We start from the raw sequence: 18,775 nt of genomic DNA on the forward strand, positions 1-18,775 counted from the left end.
CGTCTTCCTTGAGACATGGACTTTTTACAGCCAAAAAATAATAAAAAGTGTAAATGGCTGACTTGATTATAAATAAACTGAGACTGCATTGCTCTTTGTTGCTGTGGTGAATTAGCTGCTTTTAAAATATAAATTAATTGTGTCTTTGATATGTTTAAAGTTATTAGTCTCTTTAATTGTCCCTTGGGCCAAGCTTTTTACTGCTTCTATTACAAGTATAGGATCATAACTTGATATTCATTTTCCAGCCGGTTACAGATCGGTCTGCTGAGTCTTGAGTCTTCTACCTCTACACTGACTGACTCTGACTGCTGGCTTGGCCACTAGCAAAGTGAGTGGTTGTGTCAGATCAATATTTAGTTTTTTTGTTGTTTTTTTTCTTTTGCTATTCATTGCGTTAATGAGAAAAAACATTGATTCTTCAAATTTGACTTGCAAACTGAACTTAAACTGTTGGACTTAAGCCACTTAGCCTGCCTAGGCCTGATTGATGAATGCCAATGTCAATGACCATCCAATGCCTCTCCCAGAAAATTAAATGAAAATGAAGTTGAAACTAAGACTAAGAGGAAATTGAAGAATTTAAAAAAAAAACATTTTAAAAAAGAGAAAGAAAACGAATATAAGAAAAACACTTTTGTGTTAGACGGCTGATAACTTGCAATCTCTCTTCTGTCTTTTCTCTTTTTTATTTTTGTGGGAGGGAGTGGGGAATTACGGCCTAAAACAAAACTACACTCCACAACATAATAAAGAAACAGTTATTTCAGTTATGTAGTGTATGAAAATACAGTTTTACTACTTTGGAAGACCAAAATCATGGCTCTCTAGTGAAGAAAAAAATGAATTACCTAATAATAATTTTTGTTGGACGGCCGATAACTTGCAATCTCTCTTCTGCCTTTTTTTTTGGGGGGGGGGGGGGGGGGGGTGTTACATGATAATATGTCAAAACTTTTAAAAAACAAACAATCAAGCAATAAATAAATAGAAGAAAAAAACTCGCCTCTTAAACAGAAAGAAAATACGGTTTTACACCAGGAAGCCAAAATCTTGGTCTCCCTAGCTAAAATGGAACATTTGGTCTCCCTAGACACTTCCTCAATAGATCTAAATCTAGATATCTAGTCAATAGATATAGTCTACCTATAGTATAGCAGTAGCACCAGCGAACACAGTGAACAGTAGTTCAGTTTGTTATTTTAATTTTACTTTTCGCAGTGCTTATTTGTAGTAGAAGAATTACTACTAATACTAATGTTTTGTTTTTGTTACTCCAATCCAAACCATGAAAATTCCCCCACCTCTCTGACTTGATCATTAATTCACATCATAATTTATCTTTTATATTACTTTAATGAATTGTTCTATCCCAGTTTATTGTTTTATTTAATTTTAGTTAAATATATTTTATAAGGGTTCCAGAAACTCCTCTCTCTCACTCTCTCTCTCTCTCTCTCTCTCTCTCTCTCTCTCTCTCTCTCTCTCTCTCTCTCTCTCTCTCTCTCTCTCTCTCTCTCTCTCTCGTTAGTCTCTCATCATCATGTTATCATTATTATCAAATGCAATACCACAACCTAAACCAATCACTACTCCAAATACGAAACAATCTTATCAGTATGCAGTACTACTACAAATAACGAAGAGGAACAGAAATTACTGTATGTAGTATTATTGCAAATAACGAAACGCGAAATAATAATTATAATATTAATAATAATAATAATAATAATAATGATGCCGTTTATTTATAGTGTGCCCAACCCTCTATACAACAAAACTCTAGGCATAGAATAACGGAACATGTAGGCTACTACTTACTGCAAATACAGAACGAGCCCAAACAGAGCATTTGCAGTACTACTGCAAATAACAGAAATGAACTATATCAATATCCATTATTTACAGTTCTACTGCAAATAGAGTTAGCCTTTATTTTTATTTTATTTTATTTTTTTTTTGGTAATAATTGGCATTCTTCAATATGTCCACTTACAAACTATTGTCTTGTCGCACTTTTTATTGAACAAGATGTTTTCTTGAAAGTTCAAGGTCCTTTTGAGTCTGGTGTTCAACGCTGTGCACTCATTGTCCAGTAGGGACTACGCGATGACACAAGTACAAGACGATGATTAGGCATTAGGAAAACAGTAGTGAAAGTGTGCTTATTCTATATGTAAAACTTAAATTGTTAGTCTAAAACTGCTCATTTAAATTTAAGACATCTTTTTTGACATGAAAGTCTGGTAGATAAATAACCTGTTTCAACGTATTTCAGCATGATGTGAATGATGGTACTAGTACTAATCAGCTCTGGCTCCTCCTGCCTCAATTTAATTTTCTTGTTCTAGCAATTCTTACTACTTACGTGTCATATTTCAATGCTCAGGTATATCTTAGTGAGACATGGTTTATGAGCGTTGATCTTTTTATCTCCGCTCTCTTATTATGTGATTTATGTAATATAAGTAAACAATTATTATTGTGCAATGGCAGGATTTTAGAAAATGTATGTTTTAGTTTGAAAATGAATATGTATATATTATTCGAATTTATTTTCTTTTACTATATCCTCAGTTGAACTGATTACTTTGAATTTTCTGTATGCATGCATGGAAACCACACAAAATGACAAGAATCATGGATAAAGATGAGATCGTAACTCAATTGAACCCTGAAGATATGTGATTGTATATCTCTACTTTATGTCCCCAAAAAAGAGAAAAGTATGGAAATTGGTTAAGAATTTCATTATTTCTGACTTTCTTAATTGTTATGATTCTAGTAATGCTATGCGTTATGTAGTTAAAAGATAAATGTCCATTTTCATATTTTTAAACATTTCTTTTTAAAAATTTAGATATTGTTTTTTATTAGTTTATTGGTGAGTTGGTTTTGTTTTTAAAAACACAGTTTTTTATTTGCAAAGAATGTAAGATCGTTGCATATATGTGTGCCTGTCTGGGAAGAAACACCAATAAGACACTCAAGGTAAAATGTAATTTTTCTGTTTTTATGGGCAATGGAGCTGTCATCTTCAGACTTTCATGTAAAAAATGTGCCTTTAGAAACAGCAGATTCATGAATGATCAATACCCTAGAAAGTGATTAGTTTTCCTCAAATCCATGTTTTTCCCAGGCAGGTGCACACAGTACTACCAACCTATTATAAAAATGAGTATTCTTAAACTTAAACATTTTTGTTCATCTTACATAATTTTGATTTATTAATTTTATATTTTTAAAAAATCACAATACACATTTTAAGTGTACGGTGCTTCCAATCATCTGTAATTTTACGGAAATTTGTACTTTTCGCATCTGACGAGAGGGGGTGGGGAGCTGCTGCCTATAATTTTCAGACTTTTTGACTCTCACCTTTGAAGATTAAGAGCACTGATGCTTACATCTTGGTCTGTAGTGAATCATTCCATGAGTGCTTTTAGTTCCCCTGATGTCTACATCTCAATCACGCTATTGTCAAGCCTTTTTTATTTTCCTCAATCCCATCCTTTCTCTTTAAAACTTTGTCTTTAACTCACTGGCTACCAATCCCGGGAATTAGATTGCTGGTACTGATGCTGCAACCCCTGTCGGCTGTACTTTGCTATTTTTTAGAGCACTTGCTATTCCCACTACTTGTGTGGCATTGGTCTCACATATGAATTGGTTTTGTGTCATGCCAAGTTTGGTTGAATTTTGTTGATAAGTTTTTGTGTAGTTGGCTTGTAAGGGAAGTAACTCCAGCTAACAAATATCACTGTTTACATCAACAACAGCATCAGCAAGAAAATAGACAAATCTGGTACTGACATTGATTCAGACTCAATATAACACACAAAGCTTCATTTTTTGAAAGTCTCAAATGCTATTTCATCATAGACATTTTTTTTCAGAAACTTTTTGTGAGATTAAAATTTGTGTATATTTCAAAAGTTCATACAAAATGTAGTTCTCATTCAAAACTTTTTTGTTCAGTTCAATCAATTACCCATAAATATTTAAAAGTGCCAAAAACGTGTGGAACAATGTGTGCAATTCTTCATAAATGCCCGGTAGTCAGTAAGTTAAGTAAGTATCATGTATTTGGTGTCAGTAAAATTTGATTTAAAAAGGTCATAGTTATTGTCTGAAAGTCAAAGTGTTATTTATAAAATTAGAGACCCCTTGAAATTTTACTAACTTTTGGATTTGGATGTGATTCAAATTTTTACCCCCTGACATTTTGAATTTTTTTGTGTATTAATAAAAGTGAACATTTTTAATCGATTACTTTCTATTTCCTTTCTCTTTCAGATAATATGTAATCTTTTTGAGATGTCGCTTTAGTGAGTCTGCAAGATGATGGAAAGAAAAGTACGACTGAAAACAGTCAATCAGTTCATAACCTGCTATATCTGCAAGGGTTACCTTGTAGATTCTACAACTATCACAGAATGTCTCCATACATGTGAGTGTGATGATTATCTTCAGATAATGATTTATTGAAATATTATTACTTTGATTGAATAACATAATTTCTAAATAGTCAACATTGATTCATTCATGTTTACCATTGTGTTAAGTCCTCAAAGCTCATTCTGGATAATAGTGATACATCTAAGTTCTCTCCGTATTTAATGGAATTCCTTTTATCATGGCTGCCTGGGCTGATTCATTCTTCATATCTATATACCCTTGCCATCTTTTCTATCTCTTTCTACCTGTCCATTCTGGAACAAGACCATGTGGTTTCAGCTGAGCCCTGTCAGAAATTGTGCTGACATAGGAACATAGTTTTGGAAGAGAGAAATGTTTTCCTTTCCTCTTGTAAATTGATCTCTGTAGCTTTTTATTTTTATCCTAATTATTTATTAGTCATATGAGTAAGGCTGCTTTATTTCATGTCTGAGCTTACGACTTTGAAGGCTACATGGGGAAATTGTTTTCTGTCTGACATAATTTGAAGACGAAAAAAATAAATTCTTCTTAAATTGAGTGCCCCATTTCATGCTTTTAATAACTTGGTAACGATGATTGTTGAAATTATTCTTGTAAGCAAACGGTTATTACGATTCATTTAACTTAATCCTAGTAAGCAAGCTTTAAATCAAAATTTTTTCCTTTGTTCACGTTAGTCCCAAGGTGGATCAGTGGAAAATTTTATAGGGCTTTGGAAAGGTGTGGAATTCTTATTATTATTAGTGGAGAACCCACAATGTTTGCGGAGAAATAAAGGCTATTATGAAAGGCAGTTATTGTGAAAATTAACATAGGTTATAAATAAACAAATAGTAGTAGTAGTAGTAGTAGTAGTAGGCATCCTTCCGTCTCGAGAGACGATGGTTTGCGCCCTGTATGACTTTAGTCTCATCAGTCTTGTTGAGAGCAACGACGGGTGTGACTCAGCAGACCAATCCTTGCATGGCAGTCTCTACCGCAGTTGTTGCACACATAGTTTGACTGTGCGTTTGGTATTTGGATCTGCTGCCTCTCTTTCCTCCTTGCTCTCCTCTCCTTAAACTTCGTCTTTCTCCTCTCCTCACCTCTCTTCACTCCCTCCATCACCGCATATCTCCAGCCGCTGCGGTCGTCAGCAAGCGACTCCCAGGTGTTTGAGTCGATGCCTGTCAATTTCATGTCTCGTTTGCAGACATCATAGAAGCGCAGAGCTGGACGGCCAGTTGGTCGCCGTCCAGAAGCTAGTTCACCGTACATGATGTCTTTAGGTATGCGTCCATTGTCCATCCTGTGTACGTGACCAAGCCATCGCAAACGTCGCTGGCAGAGCATGAGATGCATACTGAGGGAGTTAGCTCTTTCTAGCACTGCATTGTTAGTGAGTCTGTCCTGCCACCTGATGCGAGAATTCGTCGTAGACAGCGAATGTGGAAGTTTTCCAGGCGGTTCTCCTGTCTGGCATATGTTGTCCAGGATTCACTGCCATACAGTAGGCTACTGAGTACACATGCCTGGTATACTCTGAGTTTGGTGTTCAAAGTGAGTTGGTTGTTGACCCACACTCTCTTGCTCAGTTGTGCCATGACAGCGGCAGCTTTGGCGATGCGCTTGTCTAATTCTGCATCAAGTGAGAGGTTGCTGGTGATGGTTGTGCCCAGGTATGTGAAGTGATCAGTGACTTCTAGCTCCTCGTTGTCAATGTAAATTGCTGGTATAGAGGGGACATCCTGACACATTACATTTGTTTTCTTGATGCTGATCATCAGCCCGAATTCCCTGCATGCGTGGGAAAACCTGTCCATCAGCCGCTGAAGGTCTTCCTCGGTATGCGCGCATAGAGCTGCATCATCTGCAAATAGCATTTCCCTTATGAGGACTGTGCGGACCTTGGTCTTTGCTCTCAGCCTGCCAGATTGAACAGCTTCCCATCACTTCTGGTGTGTAAGTGGACTCCTTCTGGGGACTCTTTGAATGCGAACTTCAGCAGTAAGGAGAAAAATATACCAAACAAAGTCGGTGCGAGGACACAGCCTTGTTTCACGCCGCTGCGCATGGGGAAGGGTTCAGAGGCTCCACCGTCGTAGCTAATGGTGCCCTTCATGTCGTCGTGGAAGGAGGCAATGATGCTAAGCTGCTGAGGAGGACAGCCAATCTTCTTTAGCAGCTGGAAAAGGCCCTTCCTGCTAACAAGGTCAAATGCCTTTGTCAGGTCAATAAATGCAATGTAGAGGGGCATCTGCTGTTCTCTGCATTTCTCCTGAAGTTGACGTACTGAGAAGATCATGTCCACTGTCGACCTCTTGGCTCTGAAGCCACACTGCGACTCTGGGTAGATACGTTCGGCGAGGACTTGCAGTCGAGCGAGGACAACGCGCGCAAAGACTTTACCCACAATGCTCAGTAGAGAGATTCCCCTATAGTTATTACAGTCGCTACGGTCTCCCTTGTTTTTATAGAGGGTGATAATCTTGGCATCACGCATATCCTGGGGTACCTTGCCTTCTCTCCAGCAAAGACACAGGAGTTTATGTAGTGGTTCCAAGAGGGCTGGCTTTCCACATTTGATGATTTCGGGTGGAATGCTGTCGTCACCGGGTGCTCTGCCACAGGCCAGAGCATCGATTGCTTTGCTGAGCTCCTCCATGATTGGTTCTGCGTCTAGTTCTTCCAGTACTGGCAGTTCTTCAATTGCGTCTAACGCTTTTTGGGTGACAGTGTTTTCTCTGGCGTTGAGTTCCAAGTAGTGCTCTACCCATCTACCCCTCTGCTTGTCCTTGTCAGTGATGGCTTCCCCTGTCTTGGATTTAATAGGTGCAGTTTTCTTTGTAGATTTGCCTGTCGCCTGTTTGATGCCCTCATACATGGCCCTTATGTTGCCACTTTCAGACGCTTGCTGGATGTTGTCCGACAACTGAAGCCAGTAGTCATTGGCGCAACGTCGTGCTGTTTGCTGTGCTTTGCCGCGTGCAGCTCGCAGCGCCTGCAGGTTCCTCTGACTCGGTTTATGTTTATAGCTGACAAGTGCGCTGCGCTTGGCATCAATGACTGGCTCCATCTCAGTAATTCTGGCTTCAAACCAATCATTGCTCTTGCGCTCTTGGGGAGCTGCAAGGTCTGGGCCGGACGTCCCGCTTGCTGAAAGGAAATTGATGTGCATTTCGAACCCAACACCTCTCATTTCCAGGTGCAATAAACAAATAAATAATGTTAAAAATCAGATAGGATGGGCGAGTGGGATTGGGGGAGGGGGGGTGTCACAAATCCCGCATTTTGATTGGTCACGGTCTTAAAAAGGCTGTAGCATTATGCTCTTATCAGATTTTTGTAAATATTTGTGTCAATGGGAAATCAAATCATTCTTAATTTAATAAAGGTTTATGAGTTACCTGTATATCAAATCATTCTTAATTTAATAAAGGTTTATGAGTTACCTGTATATCAATCTGTGAAAAATAGTTTTAAACTTTTTAGATTTTCCAGTGTTTCATGTTAAAGTTAAAGATTTAACCTTGGCTGTACAGAACAGTGTTGATTCCCAACCCTATTTTTAAAAGATTATAGATTATTATTATTATTATTTTTATTAAATTATTATTATTATTATTATTATTATTATTATTATTATTATTATTATTATTATTATTATTAGTATCATCATCATCATCATTATTATTGTTATTATTATTTTGTATATAAAGTTATTTTTTTAACTCTTTTCTTTTTATTCCAGTCTGCAAAAGTTGCATTGTCAAATATTTGGAGGAAAAGAACACATGCCCAAAATGTCAAATAGAGATACACCAAAGTTATCCTTTAAATTATATAAGGTATGTATATTGGGAATTAAATTTTCAAGAAATAAAAAAGTCTTATCATTTGTCGTATCCCAGAAATGTCTTGGATCTGCAGATTTAGGATTTTTACTTGTCTATAGGATTTTTTATGTCAAGATTTTATTTCAATTACAAAGGAAAAGTCTATAGTGTGGTAAGTCCTTCATCTTTATACTGGAAAATTGCAGGTTTAAATCCCTGTGGAGATGTCCATGTGTGCAGGATTTCCTGCCTAGCCTGAATTCTGGCTTTTTGAAATGGATTTTAATTTCTTTCCGGCCTCGAGATCACCTCCACATTATAATACTGTTGTGTCGCAGCATGTCATATTTCAAAATAGGTTTCAGGCTTTTTGAGTTTGTTGGAAATGGATTTCAGGCTTTTATTGCCTAACCTACTTGCACATGGGAATATTTAGATTTTATTTCGTGACCTTGTAAAATATAAATTCTTTTTTATCTTTTAAATTTTCTTTCTTTGTAAGTCTTTGGCCAAAAAAATATTCTTCATTTAGCCAAATAAAATTGCTTTATAGGAAGGACAATTGTCAATAGATCAATGTTTTCTTTATTTCAGTTTTGATCGAACTATGCAGGACATTGTATATAAATTAGTGCCAAAGTTACAAGAGAGTAAGTATATTGTTCCTTTCAGCTGTTTACACACCTATAAAAGTGTAAGGGTAATGAGAAAGGAAATTATGGACCACTAATTTTTACCTGCGAAACAAGTCATAATAATACCTTTGAGAAGAAATGTGGGGGGGGGGGGGGGGGGGGGGGGGGTATTCAGCAGTAATAATCAATGATAATCTCCTGTGTTACTTACAGATACATTTCACTCCACTTAATTGCACACTTAATTTACATATTTCATACATTTTATCAAATTGTATAAGATAACAAAATCAGACAACCATCTTGTTTCTATCCTATGTGAAATAGCAGAGTGGATAAAGAAAACATTGCATTAATGTTTTTGTCATTTCATTGTTAAATATTATTAATGCTATAAAAGTATAAAAACATTTTTTTTTCCCCCAGAGGAAAGTAAAAGAATCCAGGACTTTTACAGAAAGAAAGGATTGCCTGTGCCCTCTGCTAATGGTAATTTTCATTTGAGGATCTTATTGTTCTTTCATGAAGGGTCCAAGAACAAAATCTGGAAAATGAAATGGATAACATAATTTACAATTTTAATGCATTGTCTATGAGGCTAAATTTTCTATTGTGAGTGAATTAAGACACCGCTTTATTAATTAATGGATTCACATAATTTTACTTAATGCAATTAACAAGAGCAGGTTAATGGCTTGGAGAGACTTCTCATTTAATTTATAATTAATGTAATAAGCTTTCTCAGACATCGTTATTTATTCTTTTTTTTAAAAAATAAACAGATAATGAAGAAAATGGATTTGAATACAAAAAACCACAAAACCAAGATAGCCAAGATGATGATATGCACCGCAGTGATGAACAGGTAAAGATGCTCCATATATAAAGCAAATTATTTTTACCTTTACGTGATCATTATGGCTTTTGCATGATTATAGGGGGCCTTCATTTTTACCACTGTTTAAATATCTTTTAAATTATTAGAATGACATTACTTAACTCACTCAACCCTAAGACCGACAATATTATCCATAGTTTACATGGATTACTTTTACCCCATGCTTATATGTTAAATTGTTCTGAGACAAATTACAGGCGTAGTATCAAAACTAATGTATCTAGTTTTTGCATGTTTATGGTAGTTGAATAAAACATGTACATGCTCATTTTTAGTACTTTTTTTTTTCCATTTTGAAAAGTAGCAAAAATCTCTAGGATTGAGTGAGTTAATAGTTGATCAGTGCTCTTAATTTTCTGCTTTTTGTTGGAATTCCATCCTTCCCAGCATCTCTGACAATTTTGTGGTCGTATCCGATGTTCATGTCATTGGAACAAAATCTGTTGTTTTTTGTTGTTGTTTTTTTGGGTTTTTTTTGGTTTCAATTCAGTATAATCTCTGAGTTTGTTTTTATATATCTTGAATGGGGAGTAGTTCAGGCGGATAAAATCAATGCCATCTTGTCTTGTGTCATAATTTTTCACCTGTGTTCGATTGCATGAATTTTGTAGACCTAGTTTAATGATGTCAGCCTAGACAGGCCAGCATCAAGTGTCTAAAGTGACACAAGACTAGTAGTTGACTTGGATAAGTTGATGGTCAACTTGATAGGGCAAAGGGCTGGGGTGAGATGATGTTTTAGGGACTTTTATTTATAAGTTTTATAATTTTCAGCCTTTTTGTCTTTCACCTGTTAAGAGCACTGGTTGATTCTAATTAATTATTGCAATCTTTTTGACATTTTTTTTTCATGAATACTTCATGTTTCATGTTTGTTTTATTTTATTTTTTATCTCTCTCAAGGTTAATATTTGTTTGGAGTGTAAAGCATCTAATTTGAAGAATCTCAAAAGGAGATTTTTACGAATATCATCACAAGCAACCATCACACATTTGAAGAAATTTGTTTCCTTCAAAATTTATAACAATGTGAATCGTTTCAAAGATGTAAGTATGTTTACAGTCTTCAAAATTATTGGGGGAAAAGTTTAAAAGTCTTCTATACATTCATATTATGCCTAACCAGGTAAACTCATGAAAAATTCTATTCAACTTGTCATTTATATCATATACCATGATGTTTGATTACGTCTCAATTCACCAAAGTATTTGTGGGACCAGGCAATTTCATTTTGAATTTGTTATTGCTTTTTCATTAGTTTACTATACATGGAAGCTAATAACATAGAGTCTTGGCTTGAATAATTTTTAAACATTTTATTTTATTGGGGTTTTTTTTTGGGAGGGGGGAGGGGTTTAAAAAATGTAATTTTTTTTTTTAATCATTGCTTTATAGTCTTTATTTTGCTATTCTCACTTTTCCCTTCCTTGTATGGCATTTTTCACCATTGTTTGACTGTTAAGCTGACATGCCATCAGATATTTTTATTTATTGTTATTGTTTTGGTTTTTTTTTCTTTGAAAGACCATAACTACAGTGCAGCCCACTTATAACGAAATTTGTTATAGCACCATGTAGAGCATTTATATTGTGCAATATGGCACTATGGCATATATCACGGAATGTGCATGAAGTGCTTTACAAGGGGTCCCTAGCCGGCGCCAATACTTAACATGTAGGACGATGCCTGTTAGGGGATATTACAATTTTATTCGGACTGAGACAACACTGTTTAAAACCAGTTGTTCATTTTATACCTGAGTAAGGTGAAAGAATGTGAGCAAAAGTCATTTTTCAATAACTCACTATGCGCCGCTCAAAGTGGGACTCAAACCCTAGATCACATAGCCGCACCTCCTCCTAATAGTGACATGTGTTCAAGCCCCGTTTTTTCCTCCTATATACCTTAGTAATTAATAACTCAACATAATGACATACCTTTTAATAAAAACCCTGAATAGTTATATTGATATAGCGGTAATTCAAATTGACAGCCATGGCAAAATTTCTGGTCCAATGAAATTGTTTGCTTTCTACCAATGAAATCCCATGGTCTTAGCTAATGAAAATGCTTGATTGACCAATCGATGATATCCAATTCCCTCGGACCAGCTGATGTGGGTGTTTTCTGTAGGTGATGCAAAGCGAGACTACAACCTACTTACTTGGCACATCACATTGCACAAGTGTTCACTAGCTAGTTGACCCCGGTGGCATTCGCTCACACCTTGGCTGTCGACCAGCTAGTGAATATTCCACACCAATGAAACACACCTCAGTTATATGGTAATGTGCTATTGACCATGAATGCAAAAATGAATCATGATGTCCAATCCTACTTCTACCTCACTGAATATGATATCATTGGCATGTGAGCAAGTGCTCGGGTGAGTGAATTCTTCCACCTAAGCTTACTTTTTTGTCTTGCTTTGCCTCGCCTGTAGTCGGGCCTCAGTCTTTCCCCCATAACATGACAACGATCATCACAAATCTAGAGAATATCATACAGCATGGGATTGGGAGGGAAAACAGCGACTACCGATGACTGTTGATATTGATGCAGTTGTGCTGATGTAGTTTAGACAGTTGAGCGATCAACACTTCAATGTCGTTGCCTATCATTATAGATCAGGTGAAGATAACAGTAGACAAACTAAGAATGATAAGCTTTTAATTTAAGCAAGATATGGCTGGCTCTAGCTTTTCAAGAAACGAAATTTCACTATTTTCAAGGTAACTTACTTCAGCTCAAATGGCCTCTGTAGATGGTTGAATAAAAGACAGCCATAGTCAAGTATCAAGTATTAAACCACACCCCATTAGTTTTCGTTGGTCCACTATTATATGACATTTTTCCCCACTCCCGTTAATGTCATTATAGAGAGGTTGCACTGTACACTTTTGTAAAATGTGTTGATTTTTTAAAAAATCATCAATCAATTTTTAGATAAATAATGTTTGGTTTTTAGACACAAAAGCTAATTTTCAAAAAAATTAGAAGAAGATTGTCATAACTTTGAGAATGAGCCAGTCCAGCAGATTGCAGGAGGTACTGAGTATCCTTTGACATCTCTAGACTAAAAAATGTCCCTGAAATAAATCCTCGCTATTTGAATGTTACATACCTGAAGTTTCAAGTAATTCCATTTCCAAATGCTATAAATGTTCTCAGATGTGTTTGAGTACACTTGCAGATTTACATTATATGTATTTTGAAGAAAGGGATAATCATCAGTTTTGATATCAGTTGTCATTTAACATAGTCCACTATTTTGCTTTATGCATCAGGAAAAAAAAAAGTTTAATGATTACTTAAGGGATTGGTTTTGAGAAGGAAAGGGTTTTGAAAAGATGAAACCTTTTTGTTATCAAAAGGACTTAGCTTCTCTTACTCTGGGCGCTTAAATGACTTAAATAGTGTTGAAAGCGCAGTTAAACACCTAAAAAAAACATCTCTTATTTCATGTTCTCTCTTACAGGTTGACATTTTATGCAATGAAGAGATTTTAGGCAAAGACCACACCCTCAAATTTGTTGCCGTGACAAGGTGGCGTTCCAGGGTAAGTGCAATCATTCAAATATTCATTTTCTTTTACGCAATACATTTTTATACATATCTTATTATTTCCTTTGGTGTGTCTGACTTAAATGGATACGACCCAGGAGTGGGTCTTTAAAAATCATCAGAAACATCATAGTCCTTAGATTTATCTTCTCATTAAGCCTGGATTTTTCTGTTTATTAATTTTGACATGACATTTAATTTTTTTTCTTTCATTATATGTGGAACAATTGGGTTTCAAAGATTTTGGAGTTGCATTTATAATACGAAGGACAGTTCAACATTATTGGGACATGCATACACTATATCGCTATTTTCATGCAATACTTTTATTAAATTAAGAAATTCAGATCTTTATAATACTTTTATTACAACTCCTGGAATCAGAGTCTATACCAGTATCTGTAGCATTGAACAGAAGTAACAATTTTATTGCTTGCCACATTTGGATTGGGTGCTAATACATTGCAAAGTACTTTTTCTGTTAGATTTAGCCAAGCTGGGATCTTTGCTGGGTGGACAGGAATATGTGTGCAAAATGCCATCCTTGCCTTTGCTTAAATACTAAGAACATTATTCCAGAACTCATTAGATTACTGTTTCTTGTTTATAGTCACATACATAATTTTATGACATAAATATGAAAAAAAGCTTAAAATTATGCATAATGGACCTGTGCAATAACCACTTACTAGATCGTCTGAATGATGACTTTTTTTTTTTTTGCTTTTTTTTCATCTTTCAGGATACTCCGTTGTTACTCCATTACCGACAGAGGGTTGCTGATTTATGACACTTACCAATTGTTACATTTGTTATATATATATAGTATTTTAACCAACTTCTATTGAGTCAGTGATGTTTATTGTACATGTAAGAATGAAGGAGCAAGTTGTTTTTTTTCTGTTTTTGTTTTTTAATGTATAGAAGAAAGGATCAATTGGAGCATTGATATGTTTCACTGCTTCTAAATTATGTTATTGAAAATGACAAAAGTATACGCATTCTGGGTGAATAGATTCTACATCTACCCACTCCCTCGCTATCTCTTCTATTTCTATCCTTCTTTGTTCAATTGTCCATTCCATGTGGCTCTCCATGCTCTGAAATGAGATGTATTTTGTTTTGCTTGGGCTCTGTCAAATGGGTTTATCTTTCATAAAAAGATAAATCCATTTGACAGTTTATTTCTTCTTTCTCACTCATCTCTCCATTGTATATTATGTCTTTAGTTTTCTGGTATAATATTAGAAAAGTTCAGTTGAGAACGGATATATCGACATGTCGATATAAGCGTGATTTCGATATATCAGTCATTCTAAAAATAAAAGGGAAACTAATGATAAAAATAAAATGCCAGAAAATAACAAGGGAAGTCAATCTTGATGGTTTGGTGGCCTTTAAAAGGGCCGATATGACTTTAATAGTCTAATATTTTGGTCTGTCTCTGAAGGCCAGGATTAAGTTTAAGGACCCTTTCCTGAGGACTGGCAAGGACCTCAAATGCCCATAATATCGAGGCTGATAAGCTGAGCATCGGCACTGCATTTTAGACAAATTGAGAAATAGTTTTGTTAATTTTTCATTTTCTAAAAATTCCTCTCTTTTTTGTTTTTTTTTTTTTTTTTTTTTTGGTGAGGAGGGCGGGGCAAGAGGTCTGTGCCATTTACTGACACTCAGTCTAGGTTCCAGACCAGGCTTGGCCGGGCAGCTTGTGAAGACAGGTAGACGTTCTAGCACATAAGGGGTGATGTAGGGAGCATTTCTCATTAGCCTATTTGTTAAAACTCAAGAATATTGATATCAGGAATTCCCATTACTGGTATCAGTACCGAGATATGATGGCACGGCCTGGGACTAGGCTTGACAGTAGACATCACGATTCTGATCAATGATTATTCATGAGATGTTATTGGACTTGATTTTTCTTTGACTATTATTTTGCGGGATCTCTGCATTTTCATTGACTGTTGTGTTTTACTTCACTGCAGGATATTTTGACCTTTTGAAATGATTTTAGAACCAATGGTTCGCATGTCGATATGTTATAAAGTGTGTTATAAAGACTTTGATGTCATGTCGATATAACTGTTGTCGATATATCCGCTCTGCACTGTATATCCTTTTTAACAGCGATTGCATGTCCATACCAGTGTGGGACTTTTAGTGGTTTCAGACCACACACAAGAATGATATTTTATGCTTTGGCTATAATCTGTTTCATATTAGTCCTTTCTTGGGAGCTTGATATCTAGATCTTTTGACCATTCTATCGTTTTCCTTTTTGCTAGTGCTGAAATAATCTGAGAGTGATGCCATCACTTTATAACTCTAAAAACAAAATATTACAGCAGCATAGTATTTGAATTGACAACTCTCTATCCTCTCTCTCTCTCTCTCTCTCTCTCTCTCTCTCTCTCCCTCCCTCTGTCTCTCTCTCTCTCTCTCTCTCTCTCTCTCTCTCTCTCTCTCTCTATCTCTCTCTCTCAGATGATTGTATTTGTTATAGGACGACTGTTAACAGTGCTATGACAAAGTTATCTCTGCAATCTAGTCTATGTTTACTTTTGTTCTAGCATTTTTATTTTGGATGTCTGAAAAATTGTGTATCAGGACGTTTCTTAATATAACTCATCTTGCAATCAATTCCTTATGTTGTTTAGGTTTAACGAGATGCACTGTATTTTTAATATGTTGAGAACAATGATGCAATGTTACACTCCTTGACAAAAACACACACAGACTACACCAATATTTATTTCCATGTCTAAGAAATACCTCAGCAGCTTTATTGTTATTGTTATTTTGTTCATGAAGTAAATAATAATAATACTTTATTGCATCCCAAAAAGGAAATTTTTTGTACAGACGTGTTATAATTTACACATAAGATAAAAATACAATGGAAATAGGATGTATATATATAAAAAAGGAGCAGCTCTATAACCAGAGCTGCGCTTTATAATATGAATAATTTCAAACACTGTAAAATAGTTAAAACTGTCACTATAAATTGAAAATTGAAAAGATTGCAAAACAAATAAATTAATAAATTAATATTTATATTTTTTTAAAGTAAAAATGAGAAATAATTATATAAAATGATTATTGCTTGTTGTTATAAAGCCTAATACTGGACGGCAGAAAAGATTTTCGGTGTCTCTCTGTTTTCGTTGAAATAGAGAAAGGGCGACCACTTCTTTCTGACATAATAATTGATGGTCTTAGTGGATGATACTGGTCATTTAATATTTTAGTTATTTTATTTATACAAAATTTCTCGTATAAAAGATCTACATCGTCAACATCATTTATATAGCGTTTAATGGATTTTTTAATATTTGAATTTATTTTGTTCCTTTCCACTGCTAAGCAATTGCCTCCCCAAGCTGTTATACAAAATGACAAAACACTTTCGATGACTGCTCTATAAAATAATGTGCAGAGGGTTTTATCTATTCTAAACTGAGAGAGTTTTGATAAAAAATATGTACGTCTGCACATCTTATGCCTAATTATTTTCAAGTGTTCATCCCACTTGAGCCTGTCATCAATCGTTACACCAAGGTATTTGTAGTGAGGAACTCGCTGGACGAATTGGTCCTTTAATTTTAACGGTTCTATCGGTTCCTTCACTCTCCTAAAGTCAATCACTAGCTCCTTTGTCTTGCTTATGTTAAGCTCTAGGTGGTGGGCATCACACCAAGACACAAATCTATCAATTTCTTGCCTATAAGCCACTTCGTTGCCATTTGTTATGAGGCCTTGAAGAGCGGTGTCATCTGCAAACTTTATTAAAGGTACACTCAGGTTTTGACTTCTACAGTCATTCGTGTATATTGTGAATAATACAGGGGACAATACACAACCCTGAGGAGCACCAGTATTTGTAGTTATACAGGAAGATTTGTTTTGTCCTAATTGAACATATTGTGCTCTCTCCGTAAGAAATTCGAGCACCCAAGCAATTATATACTTGTTTAAATTCAGACTAGTCAATTTTTGAACAACCAACTGAGGTTGCATTGTATTGAACGCTGAAGAAAAATCTGCAAAAAGCAATCTGCAATAGCTCCTAGCGTGATCTAGATGCCTGTAGATGTTGTTTGTAAACAGCAAAATGGCATCCTCTACGCCACGTCCTGGTTTGTAAGCAAATTGATGACTATCACTCAATGGCATAAACTGATTCCTAATTTTAACAAGAACAAGTTTTTCTAAAGATTTCATGACTATTGAAGTCAGTGCAACAGGTCTGAGATCGTTCATAGTTTCAAGTTTTTCTTTTTTTGGAACAGGAATAATTTTTGAAGTTTTCCAAATTTCAGGGATCGAAACGCATTGGAGGGACCAGTTAAAAATATGTGTATAAATGGGGGAAAGCTGGTGGGCACATTCCTTTAATAGTTTTCCTATCAATCCATCCGGCCCAGCAGCCTTCCTCTCGTTTAGTTTCGAAAATACGAATCTCGTTTCCTCTTCACTGACCTCAATAGTCATTTCATCTTCCAAAGCCCTGTCTAAATTATGTTTTTCATTTTCAATATCAAATTTGTTTGCTGTGTCGAAACGTGAATAAAATTTATTTAAAGTTTCAATTTCGATATCTTCTGATATAATCGTGGGCTTTGGATTATAGTTCACAGCAGTTTTAAGCCCCCGCCACGTGTCCCGTATATCCCCAGAAGAAAAGCATTTTTCAATTTTATTTTTGGGATGCAATAAACTATTATTATTATTATTATTATTATTATTAAATGATGAGAAAATGCTGTTAAATTGAGTGATACTGAAACCTATGAAATGTAACGGTGTAATGATACTTTTACTTATTATATATACGCATACATGATTCAATTTACCAGTTATAAAGATTTTATTTCATGAATATGTTTGATCATTTTTATTTTATTTTGGCAAATTACTGCTGGATCAATGAAACTTTTAACATTGAATTCTATGGTCAGTTAGAATCAAACTAAATACAGTGCAACCTATCTATAATAACATTGTTGGCTGGGTAGGATTTTTGACCTCCCAAGGTGTGCTGAGAGGTCACTATTGCTATATGTACTACCCCTATTTATTTGTTTTCCATGCTGCTCTCATCTTTGTTCTGGATTGGCATTGCTCATTTTTTTTCCCCTGGCCCTGGCAGGGATCCTTAGCTGAGATGGAGATGATATTTTTTCCTTTGTAAATCATCTCTCTGTTATATACTTTGTAAAGATTTGAGTGTATTTGGGGACCTTGGCTTGTGCCTAGATGGGACTTTTAGGTAATGTCAAAATAGGCAGGCATTATGATAGATTGCTCATGGAATCCTCTGTTCCCAATTTGAACCAGTCCCCTTTGTCTTACTTTTTCTTTATTGCTTTAACTCTAGATGTCAAACCTTTCCCTCATTCTGGGTGGGGTTCCTGA

The 18,775-nt window shown here is 35.4% G+C and overlaps 1 protein-coding gene across 1 annotated transcript; it reads left to right on the top strand.

The window, feature by feature from the left end:
• Positions 1-49: 49 nt before the first annotated feature.
• LOC144966020 (polycomb group RING finger protein 3-like) lies at positions 50-18,239 on the top strand. Its single transcript, XM_078901997.1, has 10 exons — positions 50-331; positions 2,578-2,726; positions 4,297-4,450; positions 8,171-8,267; positions 8,850-8,905; positions 9,317-9,379; positions 9,673-9,755; positions 10,692-10,835; positions 13,269-13,349; positions 14,097-18,239. Exons 3-10 carry the CDS (start codon positions 4,342-4,344, stop codon positions 14,142-14,144), a joined length of 681 nt encoding a protein of 226 aa, XP_078758123.1. The 5' UTR covers positions 50-331; positions 2,578-2,726; positions 4,297-4,341; the 3' UTR covers positions 14,145-18,239.
• Positions 18,240-18,775: the final 536 nt, after the last annotated feature.

This window comes from Berghia stephanieae, chromosome 2 (assembly GCF_034508935.2).
Source record: "Berghia stephanieae isolate SIO BIC M18660-M18661 chromosome 2, UCSD_Bste_1.3, whole genome shotgun sequence".
NCBI classification, from domain to species: Eukaryota; Metazoa; Mollusca; class Gastropoda; order Nudibranchia; family Aeolidiidae; genus Berghia; species Berghia stephanieae.